The sequence below is a fragment of the Chaetodon trifascialis genome, chromosome 4 (assembly GCF_039877785.1).
Source record: "Chaetodon trifascialis isolate fChaTrf1 chromosome 4, fChaTrf1.hap1, whole genome shotgun sequence".
Classification (NCBI taxonomy): domain Eukaryota; kingdom Metazoa; phylum Chordata; class Actinopteri; order Chaetodontiformes; family Chaetodontidae; genus Chaetodon; species Chaetodon trifascialis.
In genome coordinates, this window is record NC_092059.1 from 23,422,931 (window position 1) to 23,441,258 (window position 18,328).

An 18,328-nucleotide genomic window follows, 5' to 3' on the forward strand; every position below is an offset into this window, starting at 1 on the left:
ACTTTTGCACATAACACCCATAGTTATGCTGTTATTCAAATGGGGCCAGTTCTGTGCAAATGATATAATCAGACATTTGTCTCCATCTAGTGGTCAAATTTAAACACACTGATTTATAAACAGTATGCACAGTAAAAAGTGACAGATAAGGCTGAATTAATGACCTGGTAAAAAATAATGATAATGGAAACTGCTGATAATTCTATTCTTGAGGGCCCGTCATGCACAAAGAGTCAAAATCAAACCTAAGGCCTTTTCATTTAAATGATGGTTTGTATGTATTGTATAAAACGTTTCAAGAAATTACTTAATGATATACAGCAAACTTGGGGCTGAGTGGACATTGCCTCAGTGAGAGAGATCATTGAGCTCATGCCTATTAAGCAGCATCCAGTGGTTACTCTTTTATGAGCTAGACTTCAAGTTTGTACCGAAGTTCATTAAAGGTTAAAGACATTTTACAAATGTGTAATTATGGCTGCAACTAATTATTTCCACAATTGATTAGTTTCTTGATTTTTTTTTTTTTCTATTCTTCAGTCTATTAAATGTCAGTGCATCACAAAAAACACAATCGCCCTGAGCCAAAATGTCTTAAAATTTATTTTGTGTGTAAAACTAATGGTCTTAAACCCAAGCTATTCAGTTTTCTATGATATAAAACAGATAAAAACAGATAATCCTGACAGTGGAGAAGCAGGAACCTGAGAGCGCTCTGTTGATTGATTGTGCTGTGGAGTTTTGTTGTAAATAAACTCAAATTCTGTTAACGCTCATTGTTTCTCAACAAAAGTCACTTTGTGTATTGTGAAGGTCTAACTGAAAGGTTGATTATATTTCCTCCTCAGGGCTGTACGTTAACTTCTTTTGCACAAAGCACAGCTGCTACAGAGGGAAAATTTATTCACACGGCAGAAAATAGTAGCAAGGAATAAAAAGGTATAAAACCTCTGTCACCATCTCTGGTGGTAACACTGTCACCTCACAGGGAGCTAGAAGGTCGCAGGTTCGATTCCCTCCTGGGGCACCGGGGGCGTGTCCTCCACCATTCCATTGATGCCTGCTGCTCGACGAAAAAAGGGCCTTTCTGTGTGGAGAAGTTTGCAAGTTCTCCCCGTGTTCACCTGGGGTATCCTCCATAAAATACCCCAACTAAAAACATGCATGAAGATCACCACCTGACCAATTGTGACAAAAAGGAACTGGGTCCCTGGGCGCCACTGTCAGCTGGCAGCCCACCGCTTCTGGTCTGCCGTGAGAGAAGGATGACCAGGATGGGTTAAATGCGGAGGAAGAATTTCACTGAAGCATGGCGTGTGCAGTTCCCCCTCTGTAACTATGCCTGTTGTGCTGTGATCAATAAAGGATTCTAAAATCCTTTAATCTTGTTCTTCTTAAAAATAACCATAAGTAATGCAGTTCATCACTTAAAGAGACATGTGACTGGCAAAGGGCATTAATGTTACATACAGGCCACCATCCAAACCTTAATGAGAAGTCAAGTTCTAATATTCTAATGAAAGAAATCCCAATAACATTTCACAGGTGTGAAGCTATATATAATAGTAAAGTTCTAATATATTTTACCATTAGAAGTGTGCTGAATCACAATAAGTTACCCTTATTTTAAAGCTACCTGTTAGTTAAGCTAATTTAGCCTATGTCTGATCTAAGTAAAAAAAAATTATAGTAAAATGCTGAAAATTGCATTCATCAGTCATCATCCTTTCATCATTTATTACATGTCCTGTATATGAGATTAGAACTAAATTTGGCTCTGCGCAACCCTTGATATATCTTTTGCACATAATGTGCAACCTAGCAGAAAGTGAATATTTCATTATAAATGTAATTAAAAACAGAACTGTGAAGCCTGTCACAAATTGACTTCATCTTTTAACTGAAGTGTTTGTTGTAAATATGTCATGTATGTATATATCATTTATTGTCTAAATTCGAAATAATGTTCCATGCAGTAAGGAAAAAAACAACAACTTTATAATAAAGTAATTACATAATCTGTTCTTTTTAAATATTACAGAAATATTACTGTCACTTTCTACATAAGATAAAGAATTTTAGCATGAAAGCCGACATTTTCTGTAAAAAACCAAACTGCTTGAAAACAGCTTTAGAATTCAGTTCAGTTCAGAGTTGGGATTATTTTAATTGTGGATAGACCTCCTGCCATGATACACTTACATGCATTAGGAGGAGCGGCTTCCCTGTACCAATATAGCAGCCACTTCCCAGGAATTGTGGGAATGGGTGTTAGATGTATGGACTCTGCACAGCTGGGACATGATTTTTAAGTACACAATAGACTACAACTACCAAGTAGCTTCACCTCACATATGAAGAAGCACACAAGCCCTCACCGCACACAGCCAAGTGGGTCAGGCTGCACCCACACTAATACATTTTCATTTTAAAATAACAAGTCTCTGTCCAGACACTGGATTTAGCATTAGTCTCAGACTGCCTCACGCACATATCACAAAGCTGTATTGCATGGCTGCTCCTGCAGTAATTTCATTCATTTTTTCATAGCACGTGAAACCTGTGTCCTCATAAGACCTTTGAACTGCTATTTTTGTACACAGATTTTAAACTCAGCATTGTTTGCATTATTCTTTCTTGCCCTCTGTTGGTGCATTGCGTGGCTTCTCTGCTCCTTACCACCATCATTTGTTGATCAGTGGAATAGCGTGAAACCAGCAGCAGGAACGTGTATCACATAGCATGTAGGTGCATCCTTGTTCAAATGTAAAATTCAAACATAACAGGGACACAATCATAAAAACTACTAGTGGTAAAAACTACATAGGGAACCTTCAATTGACTCATTATTTTTTCAGCATATTAAGATGTTCATTATATTTCAGAACCCCAAGTGCTTCAATGTGACCTTGCCGCGAGGCAGGTGGATTGTAATTGTCTGTCATGTTGAGTGTGCATCTTAACATATTTTCAGTGTTAAGCTTTGACTTAAAAAGATGAAGACAATGTGAAATATTTCTTACAGAGTGATAAAGCAAGGCTGCAGGGTCTGGCTTTCTTTCTCACACACAGCAACACATTCACAGCGCACTGGCTGGGAGGAAGCTGGAAGAGAAACACTGCTGGGTCCTTAGATTATAAGATAGAAGGGGAAAACACACTCTTTCATCAATTCTCCTATAAGTATTAAAGCACTGGAAGTCTGCCACCAGAGGAGTTAATCTTTCAGAGTTTGTGTGTTGAGACAGTGTAAAGTTTCCTTCTCCCCAGTTGGGAAGAAAGAACAGTTTGTGGCAGTCAGCAGAGCCTTGGTTGCCTTATCTCCCACCCACTGCGAACTCTGCCATTGCGTCTCCCTGAGCCGAAGAACTGGGGCATTATCTCAGCCTCTGTTGCTCACATTAGGTGGACCTGCTGGGTTGACCTAATGTGAGTAGCTCCCCTCTGTCCATCCATCCATCCTTCCCCCTTCCCCTCATCCTGCTGGGCTTCTTCCTTCAATCACTTCCTGCTTCCCTGCCTCCCGTCCTTGCCAAACTTTCCCACGTTTGCACTCCTTTCTGTCTCTCCTAATACCTTCACCTCCCTAACCCCTCATCTTGTTCCTTCTCGTCATCCCCTTTCTTCAAATGCTTCTTTTTCTCATTACTAACTCCTTCTTTCCCTTCTTCTGCCTGCTCCTAATACTCTCACCTCCCTTGCCCATGCATATTTGTCCCCTCCCTCACTCTCTCCGGTTCTTTCCCTCCAGCCTTTGCACTCCTTTTTCTAATTACAGATTCCTTCTTTTCTTTTCTTTCCTTCCCACTTTCTGACCTTCCCCACTGAACCCCTCCTATCCTATCCCATCCCACCTCTCCTGAGTATTAAGCCCATGCTGAGCTCCAGCAGGGCCAAAAATACAATCAGATAATGCTGGACCTCCAGTCCGACTGGCAGAACTAGTCTCTGCAGAATGGCTGGCACAGAGTAACTACACTCTGCAGATGCAACCTCTCTGTGGAAGGTGCAAGGAAGGTTTCATGCATGCAAGAAACATTTGTACTCAAACCCACACACAAGGTCAACAGCACAGGAGGACATGCTCACAGACGAAACACAGCAAAGAAATGTCATAACCTCATGTTTACATCATAAAACATCAGAGAAACAGAAAAGTATTCCACCTCATTTCTGCTGTATGACAGCATCATAATTGTTCCAAGTGCACAATGAGATATATTACCAGCAGAGAAAGAAAGCTAAATTGCATAGTATTCATTCTTACATCTCCCCTGTTAGAGCAAGCTACTTTATGAATATTTTTCCCCCAATGTACTGGCACACAATGTGTAAAAAGTCTTAATTCCCATATAACCCCCAGCTTTTGGACAGGTTTTATGTAAGTTTCACACCTTGCTACAGTTTCTCTAAGTTTTCTATGGGTATCAAACAGGTATATTGGCTTTGCCTCAGTCATAATAATAAGTTCACATATTTTGACTACAATCACTGTTGTTCTTTTGTTTAAAATGTTCTTTTTGTACCTTCCATGGAGGTCGTAGAAAGGGAAAAGGGTAAGGACTGGATGACTGCATTGCAGATCAGTACTGTCATAGAAACAATGTGTTGGAGGTCTGTGGAACTGGAGAGTGTCCACTTAAAAAAAGGTCATAAGGAATAGTTTGACATTTTGGGAAATATGCTTGTTGATTTTTTCAAGAGTTAAATGAGACACAACCAGAAGCTGGTTAGCTTAGCATAAAGAGTGGAAACAGCAAGCCTGGCTCTGTCAGAAGATGACAAAATCCTTACGCTTTGGTTAGTGACCCTCCAAATAAGACCTTAAAGGACCAGTGTATATGATGTAGGGGAATCTATGGGCATAAATGGAATAAAATATTCATATGAATGTTTTCATCAGTGTAGAATCATCTGAAGATAATAATTGTTGTGTTTTCCTTACCTTAGAAAGAGCTCTTTATATTTACAGAGGCCATTTTTGTGAGGTAAGGTATATGCAGTTGGTCAAAATCTTCAATCCACCACTACAAGCCACTACTGTAAATCCGACATGTTGGACATTTAATTAGTGAACTTCAGAGGTGCTGGTGGGTGGAACCTGGAAAATGACATAAAAAAAACACACAGAAGAATCATTCAGCACAAACAACAGGAAGTTTGCGAATCGCTGACATTAGACTCCAGTACATAGAAATGATCTTTGTGGCTGATCTTGATCTCAACATTATGCCATAAATACTGCTTGATATGCTAAGTTTACATCATTCCCACAGGATGTCTGCACTGGACAGCAGATATTCCAGTGTTCTTAGTCTCACTGATGAGATGTCTACATTATCAGCAATCCACTGTTTCAAGACCCTGTAGGTTTGGCAAAATACTGTAGATGAGAAATCATGCTGATAAGTGAAAGCTTTGAGATCACAAAAAACAACAACTCAAACAAAAAAAAATCTTTAAGAAACATCATATTATACCTGAATCATTTATAAGCTGGGACTCCTTGCTGGCATTTTTTTTAGGCTGAGCAACAGATCTTATTTTTAGACTCTTTGTGAAAACAGCCCCCATAGGCTCTATTTTTGTAAATAACATGAAATCTTCTTACTTTTCATTGCAGGGCAGAGGATTTAACAGCTGAATCAATAACATTAAAGAACACCTGAGCAGATTCTTTTTTCTTTGAAGTGGCTCCTCTCAACATTCTCAATCTCATCCCAAAATTTCATCAGCTCTCCATTTATGTTTGCTTTTGGGTGTCAAAGGTACATTGTGTAATATATATGAAATAATCTACATAGATATCTTCATGTATCTTCAGAGATATCTACTGAAGTTAGCATGCTAACCTGTTGCTTAACACCACTTGCATGCAAGTGGTGCATTTGCTATGTTTCACAAGCTCTCTCAGTTTTTCCAGTTTAATTAAAAAAATGTCATTAAAGGAGATATTCTTATACCTATTTTATACCGATTTCACAAATAAGAAGCTTCTCAAGTGCTGGCCAATCACCTGTTTTCTCTCATAGATGTCCAAGGTGACTGGTTCTGTGTCTTGTTCTTGTCCTTGTTCTTCTTTGAGGCTTATTGGCAGTTGGCAAACATCTGGTTGCGTTTCCTTTTCGAGACCTCTATTTCTTCTTTGATCATTTCAGCCACGTGTAATATAGCCTCTTCTGCCAACTTCTGATGAAACTACATTTTGCATTGGCGAGTTTTTTCACCCCGCACCAGCTCATGGAAATGTGCCTTATTTGACTTATCATTTTTTTTCTTTTCAAACATTCACAATTTCTCTTCAAATTCACTTGTCAATTAGATGGAAACAAGGCTGGTTAACAGCAAGCTTTGTTAGCAGGCAGTCAGAATAGGCAAAGTAGTCCACAGGAGATAGAGGAGAAAAAAACACCATGGGCCTTTCCACAGATGAGATTTTGACATGTCACAGTAGGAAACACACAGGAGAAAATAATTAACGGTATTATTTAGCTGCTGCAGTTTCAGACCCTGGTGCATTCTGGCTCACGCTGTCACATCTTACTAAGACAAATGAACAGAATGGAGCCAGTGTAAATGCTTGTAACAAGTGAGTTAGGCCTCTAGATGAACTGGCAAAGTATTGGGTATAGCATATACTGTATATAACAGGGGAAGCTAAAGAGGGAAAGGGAAGCAGGTGTGCGGTTGTGATAAAGGAAAGAGGCCACTGGGGACAACTGCTGGACAGGGAGGGAAAGGCAGGCTTCTGAAAACAGGGTAGCAGCTGCTGGAGAAAAGCAGGTGCAGAGGGACTACAAACTGGCTGTCATCATGACAATAAACCCGTTTTGCTCAACTTTTGTTGGTCATATTTCATATTAGGGTATAATTCACTTTTTGTTTGCTTGAAACCAGGCATTGTTTTCAGTTAGCTACCCGTTTTATTACTGTATTAGTCTCCTCTGACTCTGCTGGCGATCATTCCCAAGTCGCACCGTGAGTCTGATTCAGCTGAAATTTTGCACAGTCGACATGATGTTCTATCATCATATCTGCAATGATGCAGGTTCTGATGCAAATCATAAACTCTTTTCATCATTAATAGCAAATTTATTGGATTGTGCAGCCTTGGTGGCTTCATGCACTCTCTCATCTCTAGTTAATCTATTCAAGTAGTTTGAAGGACAGGTGGAAAGCTACATGCTGGGATCAATATTTTCTCTTTAGAAACCACTGTACTAATTGCCTGCCTCCCTGTGAGGGGATCCCCTCACAGATCGTGGGGCTGTTCAGCTCAGACAGTTTGCTGTGCAACGTTTCCCTCATGCTGCTTCAGTTGTTCAGTTCAGTCTGCCCCCCGTCCCTCCCTCCAGCCACTTCTCGCCTCCCCCAAGCCCACCATGCATTTCTGAGGAACTTTCCACCTGCCTCTCACTATCTGTCCACCAGATGCCCTTGGACTTCCACACCAATCCTGGTCACCTGATTCTCACATGCTCCATCTGTCCCTGGTTTCCTGTTCTTGATTTCCTGCTTGATATCTGCTGCCTGTGTTTGACCTGCCTGCCTGAGCCCTCTGAATTTGTTTGTTTGGCCTGTCTTGTCATGTCTTCTGTAAGCTTGCTTATTTAAACACTGGTTCAGTGAAGTCCTTTTTCTTCAGCCTGCTCTGCCTCAGTTTCTGCATCCTCAATCCCGTTTTCCTGTACACACATCAGTGACACATGGTACTTAAGGTGGAGCTGGTGTAGTGCTGATGGAGCACACGGGAACAACACTCCACAACTTTTTCTTCCAACAGAGAAAATATTGCAGTTCACATAATTCGGTTGAAATTCATATTCTTCTTTCAGAGATCCGATCACAACAAAAGTGTAAGTCATGCAAGAGAGCCACTAAAAACAAATGGTATGGTTGAAGTTATCGAATTGGCATTTAAGATGTGTTGACTGAAGAAAACATTCCACCTTAAAAGTTACCGGTTGCTGCCGGTAGCCTTGGAGGGGTACAATGAATTCAATTATTTCTCTCTGGTCTATAACTCGCAAACATAAAAGTCAAGATGAAAAGGCAGCAAAACATCCTATTTCCTCCATCTCTCTTTATTTATGATGCATTTATAAAGAAACATTACAAAACCAGCCTGTTAAATGTTTTCATAGAGTGTTAGATGAGCTTGACCTCTGCCTCTTCTGCAACTTTTCCTCAGAATGGAGCGTGTCTGTATTTGCCTAACATACATAACTCAATGAAATAATTCAATACACAAACAACTTGTTTTCATTTGCCTGTATTGTTTGTATGGACAAGTTATATTGGTGGTATCTCGTAATACAACCTAGCTAGATGTTTGACTGACTGCTGTGTGATATTCTCAACATGATTATTGTGTTCATAAAGTCAGTCTAACAATTGATATTGTGATCAGTTATAGTTGACTCATGTAAGTAAACTTGCCTCTAAAGGAACAGTGATAACATAACCTTCAAAACAACCCACAACTTAACTTGGATGTGTATGTATCATAGGTGCGGTCCTGTGCTTAAACAGATAGCACTGCACCTCTGGTGAAGCTGTAGTCTGCGAACAGGATTGTGCCTCGGAGGCCAGTGGTGTCCAGCAGTTCAGTTACAAGACAATTTAATTTGTTACCAAAATGCTGGCTCATGTCCTCTGTCTCCTTGAATTTCAGGGATTTAACTACCTGTGAAGAGATCTTCACTCCGCAAGGCTCCTAATCTTAACTCTAAAACTTAACCTTAATGCAGGACCAAGTCCTGACTTATCCTAACTCTATCCCTAACCCTAGCCTAGCTTTTACCTAAACCAAACCTTAACCTAACCTTATCCTAATCGTAACCGAAGTGTTCACCCTAAAGTTTCATGATTTACATTTTGGGGTTCTTTTGTCCCATTAATGAAGTCCCCACAATGTGACTGTGTAAATATGTGAGACACACACGTCCGTACATGCAACCATTCGTTAATCATCGCAGTCAGCCAAAACAGCTGCAGGACTTGTCCAGCAAACAAACAACACAGCACAGTTTTAATTTACAACACAGCATTTACTGTCAAAAATAACTTATCTACAAGCAGGGAGCATGAGATGCTTTCAAGTCTGATAATGTTCTTTTATGAGATGTACTGTATCCAACAAAAACAAAATTACATGGGTGGAAGATCACAGACTAAATCACTGCTGAGTTGATTATTCAGATATCCAACTAGATAATATGGTAATAAGTTTTTAGACTGTATATCAGCACACAGAATGTTTGTTAATGTTACACACAATGAGAAGGTGGAATCACTCATATATATAATCATATTGGATTTTAACAGACCAAAAATGATGGCACACTTTCACTGGGGTATCAAAAATCATACGGAGGGTCATACTGGGCACTTTTTGTTTACGGCACATGAACTGTTCAGAGACTAAATCGGCCCTTCTTGTTCAGAATTAATTTAATTTAATGTTACACATTTTACACAAATTCTACACATTTTACTCGTGATACCTGCCTATCCAAACAACCTTTCAGAACTTATTCTGAATTACAAGCCTTGTTTATGCAATCCAAAGCAATCCAAACCAAAATTGATTTCAAAAGCTGCTTACTGTAATATATTATTTAGATCATGTTGAGCTTTTAGATCCTGTCAGCCTCCATGACTACAGCTCAATGTCTCCCTTCACGTCTGCTTCCTCTGACAGACAAGCCTTTTTTGTTTTACACTTGGATTCTGAGGAGTCGGCTGAAGTGGAGAATCAATCATTCAGCACGGCGGCGGACAAGCTTTTTTTTGCCCTCATGTTGCTTTCATTGCTGTTCCAGGAGAGCTTGGTAAATTTCTGATTTCAGAAATCGTGGATAACAGTCGTTTTCCATCAGACCATATATCAGTCTCTGCGCCCTGTCGAAGCAATTTGGCCCCGGCTGAGAGACACTTTCAGTGATTTCTTCTCTCGTCACACAGTCAATGTTTATCTGTGTTCAAAAAACAGGAACTTTTATTTCACTCATGAGTTATTTCTGTTTGGAGATTTTTTTACATTATCATGCCTTTTCAGAAAGTTAACTACGTGTTCAAATAATAAAAGAAAAGAAACTTGTAGCACTGAGCAACAAACAAAGGGAGGGTGGCCTCTTCACGTGAATTTCATTGAAAAAGAGGCACTGTGCAAGACTGACAGTGACAACAAACAAGCTGGCAATTGAAGTTGATTTGAAGTTGCCCACTTCTCACTTCATTCTCGTCTCACTTTACAAAAGCCATACCTGTCTGGGCGCATCAACTTTGACAAACTCTGCGTAGATCCTTTGGGCTTCAACCGTCATTTCTGTCTCAATGGTAATTTTCTTGTAGTCCTCACAGGCCAGCCAAAATAGAAGGTTCTCCTCACTGTATTCTGTCCTCAAGAAGTCCTCAAACACCAGCCGGCCTGCTGCACACAGGGAGCACAAACACTTTGAAACCTGGACAGTTTCATTTCAAACATTCGTCACAAGTTCAATTACAGGGTTTTTAAGGACCTGGTTAGTGTGCTATAATCCTTCCTTTTTTAACCTCAATTACAGGGCGTCTAGCTTGCAACAAAATATACAATAATTACAAATACAACAGGGGAAGAAGAGCATAGAGATAGAGAAAGTATAATCCCAAGTAATTATGACTATTGGTGATCACTGTGCTACCAACTTCCATTTTTTTCTTTTCATGTGTAAAAGTGAAAGATAGAGAGAGCCTGACATCCCAAAAATGCTGTCTTTAATTTGAAGTTGTCATCTTTTGATATCAAAACACTGGGTCTCATCTAAGAACACTGTTGTATTCTTTCTAAAAATTCTCTCCCACTGAGGTTTTCACATAAATCAGATTCCCTAAACTCTCTTATCTGCATAAACCTGTCAGAAATTCCTTGTTTCAGTCTGATGCACTGATGAAAATATTAATAGTACCACTTTCAGCAGTGTCATCAGAGCAGTGCTGGACCGTGACAGTCACAGACATAAAGCCAAAGTGGTTTGTCAAGAAGTTAGATGCTTAAAAATGTCTTATAGAAGCAAAGCAGCCCATGACTAATGTGAGAGGGAGACATGACAGTCATGCAGATACTAGACTAGGTGATGTTATTGCCTGCACTGGTTGATGTTACATTGTACGGTGGAACAGCGGTTGATACTAGACAGAGACCTGCATGAAGAGCCTGAGGTGTCTGTCAGAGCGAACTGTCCAAACTGCTCTGTTGAAATATTTTATTCATATTTAAAAAGCTTTCGAAATCAGCAAACCATGAAGGTGGAGGTTTTGTGAAGAGAATATTAACTTTGCAAGTCTGTTTTTTTATTGTACATATTTTTAGCTCATGATCAATTTTTTTTTTACTTGTGAAGGAAAGCAAACTGCCATGACTCTGGACCATAGTTCTGGACCACTCGTGCATTTCATCCATACATGCCAGACAGGCTCGTAAATCACTCGTGTGGCACTTCAGAACAAATCTGTTTGTACAAATAGTTCTTATCATGAGGTTCATTGTGTGTGCAAGATCTGTACTTGTGCAAAGATATTAGTTTCAGAAGATTAAGAGGGAGATTTTCAGGATTTATGAGGCATGGATGTTGGGGCAGCCACATTAAAAGAACATCCTTTTCAAAATATGACTTTTTATGTGTGAGAAATAAAAAAAATTTAAATCAAGGTCCACTCTCTAGCTTTTTCCAACCGACCTTTCAGATGCAATGCAATGACCTTTTGCAATCTTTATCAGCAAAAGGAGCTGATTCAAGTGTCATCATGTGATACCTTCATGTATCATCTCTAATAAAGGCCATGAGATGGGACTGAAAGCTCAGAAAAAAGAAAAAAAAAAAAGTTGAGATTATTTTCTCGGACATACCAATGCCAAGCTCAAAAACTTCAACAATTTCCATGCTCAAGACTTTTTTTTTTTCAACTCACTCAGCAGCTGATTTGTGTTTTCTCCCCATTTAGCCTCCGCTTTGTTTCACCACAGGATCTCTGACCTTGTGCTGCTTACAGGAGGACCTTGTTTACTGTCAACTTTCTTCTTGCGGCAGGAAATAGAATATATTTGTGGTCATGAGGACATAAAATCGAGTGAAAGCAGGTTTAAACGAACCTACTCCTTTTTTTTTTTTTTTTTTTTTAGAAAAAACACTTCATAAGAGCAATGAGACTTAGCCAAAGGTTAAGCCATTCTTTTATCTTTCCTTCACACTCTCTCTTCCTCAACATAGGCCTTGTTAGCTCAAAGAAGTCAGCGAACAAAGAGATGATGCAGCAAACTGCCAGGTATTGTGGTGGATGTCTGGAGGCGCTTTTAACTTCAAAACCTTCAAAACCAAACCCTGCATCCCAATGCGCGCTGCCTCAGCATCATATAATTGCACACACCTATATTTCCTGTTATCTTCTCCCCGCACCCATTACCTTTGTCACGGAAGTTTTTATGGAGCTGTGATTCTAATGCAGGTGTAAAATACTTAGCATGTCTTCTGGGAGCACAAACAAACTGCTAACTGCGAGCACCGGTGTTATTCACACAAATTGCTTTACATAAATCACAGCTGGTGCTCTGGCAGTAATTGACAAGAGACAAAATATTGTCCAGAGGCCGCTTGTTCATGGCTATGAATCACTCTTGGCTCATATCTGTGCTTTCAATCATTTCAGAGGCGACTCTTTAAAAGCACACGAGATGTAAAGGTATATGAATGCCATCAGATTGCAAGTGCCATGTGCACAAGTATTTATTTTTTTGCCACTGTTTACCAATTTGTCATAGGTGTCACTGTATTTCTTCAAAGGGAAATGGAGCAACTGGGATGCAAGACAAAATTTATCTTCTGGGGGACAGTTAATCTTGATGCGGGAGACGACTGGCTGAAATATTACAGATCAGCTGAATTCATTTCAGTAAAGTAATGAGAGGGAAGACATCTGAAAGAGAGTGAAAGAACCGATCTGTCTCGTTTTCCAGTCGTTTTCAAATAGTGGCCGGGAATATGGTCAGGTGAATAAACCAGTGAGTGCCGGCCTTATAAATGAATAAGAGCAGGCAGGAATCACCCGATCTACGCTGGCAGTTCAGATTAGGCCTCTTATCTCTGCCAGTGTCACCCTCCTTAAATATATCTCCAAATGGATTTGATGAACTTGAAGGAAGAATACCACTCGATCCTCCTAAAGAAGCCCGAGGGCAATTCAAGATGATATGCAGGGCCGAGCAGCAGAGAATGGTGAGGGTGAAGAGAGAAGACAGAGAATGGAGGTGGAGAATGGGGGTTTGACAAAAGAGCGAGAGCAGTAAATCCGTGAGTGAGCTTACCTTTACACTCCAGAAGACGGTCGAGTGACTCTCCCCACGCCACGACATCATTAACGGGAGCCCTGCAGAGCAAAAACGTCGTAAAATGGTCATCTTGCCAAACAGGTGATGTACAAGGACAGAGATGTGTCCCTGTCAGTCAAAACTTCATTTCAAAATCCAAATTTGATCTACTTATTACAACACAAGGATGAATGATTGATGGTTTGTCTGTTAATTATTTAGCTAAATGCCCCTTTTTTATCAGTTGAATTTATTAGAAATATGGACAGCCACCTCATATTTTCACATTTCAATTACAAGAGGATGGAATTAATGACAACTCACATCTTAGCAGATATTGGCTCTTAATTGAATACCACTATCAGATGTCCACAGGAAGTGGGTTCGCTCCTGACCACAGACACATGAAAAGAGATCATAAAGGAGTCAATTCCATTTTACTTTCTTTTGCACAAAGTTTGGTGAAGGAAGCATTCAGATATTTGACTTAAAGGAGGGCTAATCAATATTTCTGTATCGATAATGAATCATATTACTATGTGTAATGTGAAAGGTGTCACTCACAGTGACCACCCAAAAATAATCACGCAGCTCCTCAATTCCCCTCAGCTTTACAGTGTTTTAGCATCTCTCAGATTGTTGTTTTGGTTTTATAGCCGATTACTTGCTTCAGTCTAACCAGACTCATCTACCTTGTCTCCAGCAGGCGGCTGTCTTCAGTGAAAAGCTCTGACAGCCAAGTGTACACTACCTGCCCACAACCAAATGGCACACAGACAAAGTTAGTGACTGTCTGAAGAACATGTGGAGCATTTAGCAGCAAATAGCATATTTGTCAGGAGAGTTGGTGGAGACCAAAGCAGAGCCAAAAGAAGACTGAATAGGGTGAATGGGCAACTCCAAACAAATGCTGGTGTTGCTCACTGTGCACTGAACTAATGCAGCTTTTAAAACTGATACCATGATGTAAAAAACAAGTGAAAGTCCTGCCTTCAAAGTTTGATTTCAGTAAAAGAACAGAAATACAATCTGCCAAATGCACTCGACTCTCAACAATGCCCATTATGCTGGATTCTCCTTTTTGCAGGGATCAGTTATTGCATGTAATATATTATTTGGATATAAGGTCATGGACACATTTAATATTGTACTTGGATGAGATGGAGATGGTTTTAAGTACCTTATAAATTGCTGTGTAGCTTCATTTGTAACCAAATGTCATATTTTAGATGGTGATCATATGTTTTGTATATAAAGTAGGTAAAGTATGAAGTAATTATAGCTATAAAATAAAGGTTAGTGGTGTAAAAATGCAATGATTTCTGCTAGTGAGGCAGAAGAAGAATGTAGCAAAAAAATCGAGATACTAAGTTAAATACCTCACAGTTAATACATGAGACTGAAGTACTTCCCACAATTGCATGAGAGGCTTTAATTAAAACTTTATTTTTGTTGAATGGCCACACAATGGTCTACCTTGATGGTTTAATAAGGTCATATTATTGTAATATTCTGTCTGAATCACTGAATCCAATGTGGGGCTGCACAAACCAACACTGACAATCCTGTTTCTGTAAGAGTAATTGTAACATGTCTGCAATGAGTTAGATTTATGTCAGCATGGCAGCTAACAGCCAAACTAGCAGCATCCTCTTGTCATTAGCTGACTTGTTATTCGGATCCTAAATTAGATGAAAATTTAATGATTCCTTTGGGGAAACTGGGTCGTTGCAGCAGCAGAAAATCAGATAAGAATAAGCCACAGCAGTGAATGTAATACAAGACATTACAGCAAGTGAACATGCTGGAAAGTGGAGCAAATAAATAAGGAACTAGCATTTGCACTGACTGACTCCCAGGCTGGAGTGGATGTGCAAGAGCTATTCACATTATCTGATGTGTGGATAACAACGACTGTACAGAACATGCATATGACATTATAAAGTATAAATATGCATTGTAAGCAGACAGGGAGAGCAGCCTCTGTATGAAGAGAAGTACATCATTTTTATCTCAAAGTTGTGGCAACTTCCCAAAATTTTGGTGAAGCCTATTTTTAAACACTATAGGGATGAAATTTATGCTAATCACATGGTAAGAATTTTTAAGGAATTCACATTTTTTGGTCTTAATTTAGATAATGACATACTACACACAGTATAAAGTCACCACGCTACACCCCCAACAAAATAGATGAGAGGACATAAAGTTGTCACTGTGGTGTTGTCTTCACATGAACATGAAAAACTACAGCAGTTCTCTTCACTGCCAAGCCAAACCCAGCGCTGAGGGCTGGCTGTGAGTGCAGCTGAGCACCACTTGTCAACAAGGCAGTAATGCTACCTAATGCTTGTGGTGGCTTATATTTAGGAATACTTTTTGAACCTTTGTTTATCTCGGGTAACACCCTGCCTGCTCCACAATCATACAGTTGCTTTTTTTTCCCAACTCACTCAGCAGCTGATTTGTGTTTTCTCCCCATTTAGCCTCCACTTTGTTTCACCAGATGATCTCTGACCTTGTGCTGCTTACAGGAGGACCTTGTTTACTGTCGACTTTCTTCTTGCGGCAGGAAATATAATATATTTGTGGGCATGGGGATATAAAATCGAGTGAAAACAGGTTTAAACTAACCTGGTCTTTTTTTTTTTTTTTTTTTAGAAAAAAACGCTTCATAAGAGCAATGAGACACAGCCAAAGGTTAAGCCATTTTTTTTATCTTTCCTTCACACTCTCTCTTCCTCATAGTCCTTGTTAGCTCAAAGAAGTCAGCAAACAAAGAGATGATGCAGCAAACTGCCAGGTATTGTGGTGGATGTCTGGAGGCGCTTTCTGGTAGTGGTACCAAAACACTGATCCTAATATTGGGCAATGGCATTTTTTTTTCTCTGGTATGTCACTGGCCAGCAGCACCGGGCTGACCTTGCCAGCTAGTCATCAGCACCACTACCTGGAACGAGACTGCTCCAAGCAGCACAGTCCCGCTGCCTGCCTCGTCAAATGAACACTGCTGACTGAGTGTCACACAGCTCTTTCTGCTGTGACAGCTGTCCAGCTGACAGGTCGAAGAAGAGACTTGGGCACACATCAGGGGAGCCATAACTTCATCAACAGATTTCCAGTTATTTTTCCATCAGATGTTTTTGCGTACAGAATCATACTCACTTTGTCTAATGCTGCAGGTGATTTGAAATGTCCTTAAAGCATAAAGCTAAGCCATAAGACATACACTATCTAGCCTCTGGCCTGTGTGTTTGTGTATATGTGTTAGCTGGTATATATCACGTTGTGGGGATAACAATCTGTTTACACAGTCACATTATGGGGACTCACCTGCCTTATGGGGACAAAATGCAGGTCCCCTTAATGTAAATCATTAAATTTTAGGATGCAGACTGAGGATAGGGTTACGGTTTAGGTAAGGTTAGGTTAGGTACAGGGTTAGGAACAGGCAGATAGTGGTTATGGTTATGGTTAGGGTAAGGCTCCAGGAAATGAATGTAAGTATATGTAATGTTCCCACAAGTAATAAAAACACAACATGAGTGTGTGTGTGTGTGTGTGTGTGTGTGTGTGTGTGTGTGTGTGTGTGTGTGTGTGTGTGTGTGTGCGTGTGCACTTGACATGAAATGACACATTTACAAAATCATATGATCCATACGGTTAACTTCATATGCATAGTTGCTAAATGTGGCCAATGTGACTATTAACGGAAACAGAGCAATGCTAATGTTTGCTAACGGTAGTGTTAACTTTCATGAGAGGCCTAAACCAGTATGGAGTGGCTGTAAAGAGAGAATACGCAGGGCTACAGATGACTTGGAAAGCACATATTGACATAATCAGGGCATATTGATAAAACTCCTGTTCTATTGTGCAAAACGCAATAAAACCATCTGTGTATAAACGCTGATCTGCTCTTTTTCCTGCCCAGCAACAGACTGGTAATTTTTCACTGCCAGAGAACTGGCAGTCCAAACACTGTCACTGAATTCATAAGAAAGTTTGATGTCTCTGTTGATGAAAAAAAAAAAAAAAAAAAAAAAAAACAAGACTAATTGCTTGAGTCAGTTCATCCAACCATGTTGGATGAAAATGAAACACACGCACGCACACACACACACACACACACACACACACACACACACACACACACACACACACACACGCGTGCGCACACACAGAACTTCTAACAGCTTTAACAGTGCAACTTTGAAATGTACTTTCAAGTGATGCATTATCAGAAAGTCCCTCAGAAATAAGGGACAAGGCATCAGAGGAAAGGCTATATCCTAATACAGCTGTTCATTTTTTGGATTGCATCATGCAGAGCCCATTGAGCTCAAAGATTTGTCACTCGTCTTTGTACCTTTTTCATGTTTTCCTAGGCAGGAAAGGAAAGAAGTGAAAGACAGCTGCAGGCATACTGAGAAGCACAGAGAAGCAGAAACGCAGAGGGAGAAACTTCCAATAAAGACTGCAGAGATCACAGGAGCCCCATCAGAAACACTTGCACACACACTCACAGACAAGAGAGAACCATCCGCAAAACACATCCCAGTTTTATTTTAGCAACAGTTTTTTGGCTGGGCAAGATCAGAGAAAGTCAGTCATTACCGAAGAACAAGGCAGACCGAAGGGGAAGTAAAACATTGAAAATGTTCAACAGTATCAAAATCCTCAGTGCCAGACAACAAGTTTGTCCAAAGTGTCAAAGCTTAAAACCAATTTGGAGCTCATACTTACAACATGTGTTTTCTGTTGCCAAAAATCGCTGAAGTATGTTTCGTAACTTGAGGTTGTTGTGTGAAAATGTGCGCAACAACACTGATCCTCAACTGCCCAGGCTTCTTCTCCCCTACCCTGACAAACCCTGCAGGTGCAAGCCCATGCATGTTGAGCTGTAGCACAGGCAGGCCCAGGGTTTACAGAAATGTCAGCTTTCACTCTTTACTTTTTAAACTCAAACTGCCTCCGCCGAAA

At 40.1% G+C, this 18,328-nt stretch overlaps 1 protein-coding gene across 1 annotated transcript; it reads right to left on the reverse strand.

The window, feature by feature from the left end:
• Positions 1-9,566: 9,566 nt before the first annotated feature.
• On the reverse strand, positions 9,567-18,116 carry LOC139330420 (regulator of G-protein signaling 21-like). Its single transcript, XM_070961320.1, has 5 exons — positions 18,092-18,116; positions 13,670-13,735; positions 13,343-13,404; positions 10,269-10,435; positions 9,567-9,977 (listed from the first exon to the last, which is right to left on the reverse strand). Coding segments are annotated over exons 2-5 (399 nt in total). The 5' UTR covers positions 13,672-13,735; positions 18,092-18,116; the 3' UTR covers positions 9,567-9,809.
• Between the last annotated feature and the right edge of the window lie 212 nt (positions 18,117-18,328).

Coding starts and splice junctions, on each gene's coding strand:
- LOC139330420 (XM_070961320.1), bottom strand. Junction 10,436..13,342: donor CCGTCTTCTGGAGTGTAAAG/GTAAGCTCACTC, acceptor CCCTGTGTGCAG/CAGGCCGGCTGGTGTTTGAG. Junction 9,978..10,268: donor AAGTTGATGCGCCCAGACAG/GTATGGCTTTTG, acceptor TTTTGAACACAG/ATAAACATTGACTGTGTGAC.